Genomic DNA, 3,976 nt, shown 5'->3' with positions numbered 1-3,976 from the left:
AGGCCGGCGGTGACCACGGGAAGCCGCAGAGCAGGTACGGGCCACGGATGGAGGGATGAGAGGCCCGCACAAACGTGAGGGCGATCGGGAGGATGAGAAGTTTGGAGCAAAGGCTGCAGACAAACTCGAGTGGAGCGGGTCCCGGGCGGAGTGTGGACCGGGCCGGGTGGGCGCCCCAGGAAGGTAGGGCGCCTGCAGGAGTTCAGGGTGGGAGGGTGCCCCAAAGGCGCTGGGCTGTAACGCTCTGGAAAGCACAGGCGGCAACCACTCCCTCCAGGGAAGCCAGTCTCAGTGCCCCCGGCGCGGCCCTGCGCTTCCCCTCTCGCCCGCCGGAGCTGGAGCCGGGAAAGGCGACAGGGACGCCTACCCCCTCCCCCCGCGCCTGGGGCGTGTGCTTGCCGCTCCCAGGTGGTCACGCTCCCTGCACCTGCGGACCTAGTTCCCAGGCCCGTGAAGAGTGGAAAGCAGCCCGTTTCCTGCTCCGCCCTGTTCTCCTGAGACCACTGCACAGTCCAGTCCTGTCCCGGCTGCTTCACCCCCTGGGGACACAGTCTCCAGTAGCGGCCCCGTCCCCACTCCCCGAACTGGTTGGTCCTGTTGGGGTGGGGGATGGGCGAGGATGGAGTTGACACTCCGGGGTCGCCAGTGGGAGAAGCCAGCATCTTCCCTCACTTCCCCTGCTGGAAGCCCGCTTCCGGCCCTTGCGCGCCTCTCCGTGGGCGATCAGCTCACCCTTGTCCACTGTGTTCCAGCCGGTCCCAGGAGCTCCGTTGGCCTGCTGTCCTCGGCGACATTTCCAGTTTTAGATAATGCATCACATCTCTGCGCCCCCGGGGCCCCCAGGGCCCCCATGATCTGGAAGAAGACAGCTTGAACCAAGGTGAGTCTCTCTCTAAACTGGGAGGGAGTTCTCCAGGGACTCCTCTGAAATGGACTTGAGGGTGAGGACTGAGAGGACGTGCAGGAGTGGGTTGGGGAGGGTGGAGGAGAGTGCGACCCGGGCTGGGAAAGGTGGTGGGGCTGCTGGTGGCAACAGCCTGTCTCTTCCCCTCGATGACTGCACACCTGTGTGCTCCCTTCCGTGACCGGCTCCTCTGCCTGTTTCTCCTCTTCACCGCACCGCCATCCCTACACCATGCTCTCTGCTGGCTGTGCTCCCCCTGCCTGCCCAGAGCTCTCCTCTCCTCCCAGACCTCAGCCCAGGATGTTGCGGCGGCTGCTGGAGCGGCCCTGCACGCTGGCCCTGCTCGTGGGCTCCCAGCTGGCCGTCATGATGTACCTGTCACTGGGGGGCTTCCGGAGCCTCAGCGCCCTATTTGGCCGAGAGCAGGGGCCCACATTTGACTATGCTCATCCCCACGATGTCTACAGTAACCTCAGCCACCTGTCAGGGGCCCCTGCTGTTGCCCCGGGCGGCCCTCTGGCTCCTCAAGGTCTGCCATACTGTCCAGAACGGTCTCCTTTCTTAGGTGAGTGCAGAAGGAAGGGGAAGGGAAAGGGAGGGAAGGGAAGGGAAGGGGGGTCAGAGTGGGACTTAGAATAGGAGGCTGCTGTAATTGGAAAGTGGGCTGAGGTTGAGATGGAGTGGACTTGAATTTGGAGTTTGGATTGGGCCCTGGGGTTGAGGCAAAGCTTTCTATTGCCTGCCCATTCACAGGCTTCTTCCTGCCTCAGGTTAAATTGTTTCCTTTGTGGATGAGTCCTGACTTAGGTCGTGAGTTGGAAGTCCATCTGTTCCCTCCATCCCCTAACTGTAGCTTCCAACCCTATCAAGGAGTTATGAAACCTACAGTAAGGTAGGCTAGGGAAGGAGCCTGCCCCCTCCAGGCTTTGTGAAGCTGTCCCAGTCATGGGAGCTCAAGGCTGGTGAGATTTCTGAGTGAGTCCTTGGGGGGTTGCTGAGCCACAGACCAGGAGGGCCAGGGTCAGAGGTGCTCCTCTGACCCGTGACTTGTCATTTCCTCCAACAGTGGGTCCTGTGTCCGTGTCCTTTAGCCCAGTGCCATCGCTGGCAGAGATTGTGGAGAGGAACCCCCGGGTGGAAGTGGGGGGCCGGTACCGCCCTGCAGGGTGTGAGCCCCGCTCCCGGACAGCCGTCATCGTGCCACACCGGGGCCGGGAGCACCACCTGCGCCTGCTGCTCTACCACCTGCACCCCTTCCTGCAGCGCCAGCAGCTGGCATACGGCATCTACGTCATCCACCAGGTATACTCCCACTCAGACCTTTCTGTAGGAAGCCTCAGGCCAGTGCCGCTCCACTCTCCTGTGGTCCCTGGAATAACCGAGGGTTTGGCTGCTGAAGGTGGGGAAATCCTGGCTCTGCTGTGCCTGTGGTCAGTCCCATACTGCTCCTTGTTCGATGCAGGGTGTTCCTGGTCCTACACACTTCCAGGACTTTTCCTTTGTTCAATTTGGAATTGTGCCCATTTGGAATTGGACAGATTTGGGCTAAAACTGTAGTTGTGCCATATGTTCCATATGTGACCGTAAGCAAGTACTTAATCTCCTACAATGAGGCAACGAGGGGTGACTGATAGACACCTATTCACATGGTTGCTGGTTGTCAGGATTTAATGCTAAACAGCAGCATGTAAGTATCAGGCACACACTGTTGCTCAAAATATTTTTTGAGTGAAATTTTTAGATCGTCTTTCTCTTCATTCTCTTTGCCCCCCATCCCACTTTGATTTCCCTCTTTTTACTTTTTTTAAAAAGTGTATTTTTATTGATTTCAGAGAGAAAGGGAGCGGGAAAGAGACACATCAGTGATGAGAGAGAATCATGGATCAGCTGCCTCCTGCATACCCCCCTACTGGGGATCGAGCCCACAACCCAGGCATGTGCCCTTGACTGGAATAAAACCTGGGACCCTTCAGTCTTAGGGCTGATGCTCTATCCACTGAGCCAAACCAGCCAGGGCCCTCTTTTTACTTTTGTTTCAGCCCCTCTCTCCATGCCACCAACAGTCTGGGCTTCCTCCGCTCTCTTTCAGGCTGGAAATGGAACTTTTAACAGGGCAAAGCTGCTGAATGTGGGGGTCCGGGAGGCCCTGCGTGACGAAGAGTGGGACTGCCTGTTCTTGCACGACGTGGACCTCCTGCCAGAGAATGACCACAACCTGTATGTGTGTGACCCCCGGGGGCCCCGGCATGTGGCTGTCGCCATGAACAAGTTTGGATACAGGTAGAAGGCATTAGAGGATGCTGGGAAGCAGGCGAGCTGAGGGGATTGTGGGTAGGGATGCATACCATAAGACTTGTGGAACCAAAGGATCTTTCTCTCCCCAGCCTCCCATACCCCCAATACTTTGGAGGGGTCTCAGCGCTCACTCCCGACCAGTACCTGAAGATGAACGGCTTCCCCAATGAATACTGGGGCTGGGGTGGTGAGGATGATGACATTGCTACCAGGTCAGACATCCTGACGCATCTCCCTCCCTTTCCCCGGCCTGAATCCCCATCCTGAGGCCACCCCTGGCCACAGCCCTTTAGTACTAACCTTCGCATGCAGGGCCTGCACTGTGCTGTGCCTCTCCTGTCTCCTCTCCCTGACCCCACCATGACCCTCAGTCTCCTAGATCTGTAGGCTACAGTATCCTGGGACCCCAGAGCAGAAAGGGGCCTACAGCCCGCTCGGTACTCCTGCCAGCGTTGCATCCAGACCACTTCCTATGTGGCCAGGGAGGAGGCACTCATAGAACCAAGAATCACTTTTTTTTCCCTAAAGCCTCTGCCATTGGCATGAGGCCAACTCATGTTTCATATGTGGAACATTTGACCCTCAGGCTCAGCTGACCCAATTTCCTATCTGTGGTTTGAATATTTGGGCTTGATATACTGGATCCATTGCCTCCTCTCCCTTGAGTCCTGAGTGGCGTCTCTGAATTCTTTTTAAGTGTAAAGCACCCAGCAGTTTCTCAATGTGCTCTTCCCAGGCCACCTTCCCTTCTTGCTTCTGTGTGTGAGAGCTGGGGGC

The 3,976-nt window shown here is 57.7% G+C and overlaps 1 protein-coding gene across 5 annotated transcripts; it reads left to right on the top strand.

The window, feature by feature from the left end:
* B4GALT3 (UDP-Gal:betaGlcNAc beta 1,4- galactosyltransferase, polypeptide 3) lies at positions 1-3,947 on the top strand. 5 transcript variants are annotated; one of them, XM_015564583.1, is made up of 7 exons: positions 1-34; positions 440-587; positions 753-880; positions 1,192-1,469; positions 1,971-2,206; positions 2,994-3,184; positions 3,289-3,946. In XM_015564583.1, exons 4-7 carry the CDS (start codon positions 1,205-1,207, stop codon positions 3,464-3,466), a joined length of 870 nt encoding a protein of 289 aa, XP_015420069.1. In that variant the 5' UTR covers positions 1-34; positions 440-587; positions 753-880; positions 1,192-1,204; the 3' UTR covers positions 3,467-3,946. The 5 variants fall into 5 exon arrangements, with proteins under 5 accessions (XP_015420069.1, XP_006764799.1, XP_015420070.1 ...); XM_006764736.2 differs by lacking the exon at positions 440-587; XM_015564584.1 differs by lacking the exons at positions 1-34; positions 440-587 and adding an exon at positions 41-183.
* Positions 3,948-3,976: the final 29 nt, after the last annotated feature.

Source organism: Myotis davidii, unplaced genomic scaffold (assembly GCF_000327345.1).
Source record: "Myotis davidii unplaced genomic scaffold, ASM32734v1 scaffold1121, whole genome shotgun sequence".
NCBI lineage: Eukaryota > Metazoa > Chordata > Mammalia > Chiroptera > Vespertilionidae > Myotis > Myotis davidii.
The sequence above is the reverse complement of the archived record's forward strand: the minus strand, read 5'-3'. Positions and strand labels throughout refer to the sequence as shown.

Coding starts and splice junctions, on each gene's coding strand:
- B4GALT3 (XM_006764735.2), top strand. CDS start 1,136: ATGCTCTCTGCTGGCTGTGCTCCCCCTGCCTGCCCAGAGCTCTCCTCT. Junction 1,470..1,970: donor AGAACGGTCTCCTTTCTTAG/GTGAGTGCAGAA, acceptor TTCCTCCAACAG/TGGGTCCTGTGTCCGTGTCC. Junction 3,185..3,288: donor ATGAACAAGTTTGGATACAG/GTAGAAGGCATT, acceptor TTCTCTCCCCAG/CCTCCCATACCCCCAATACT.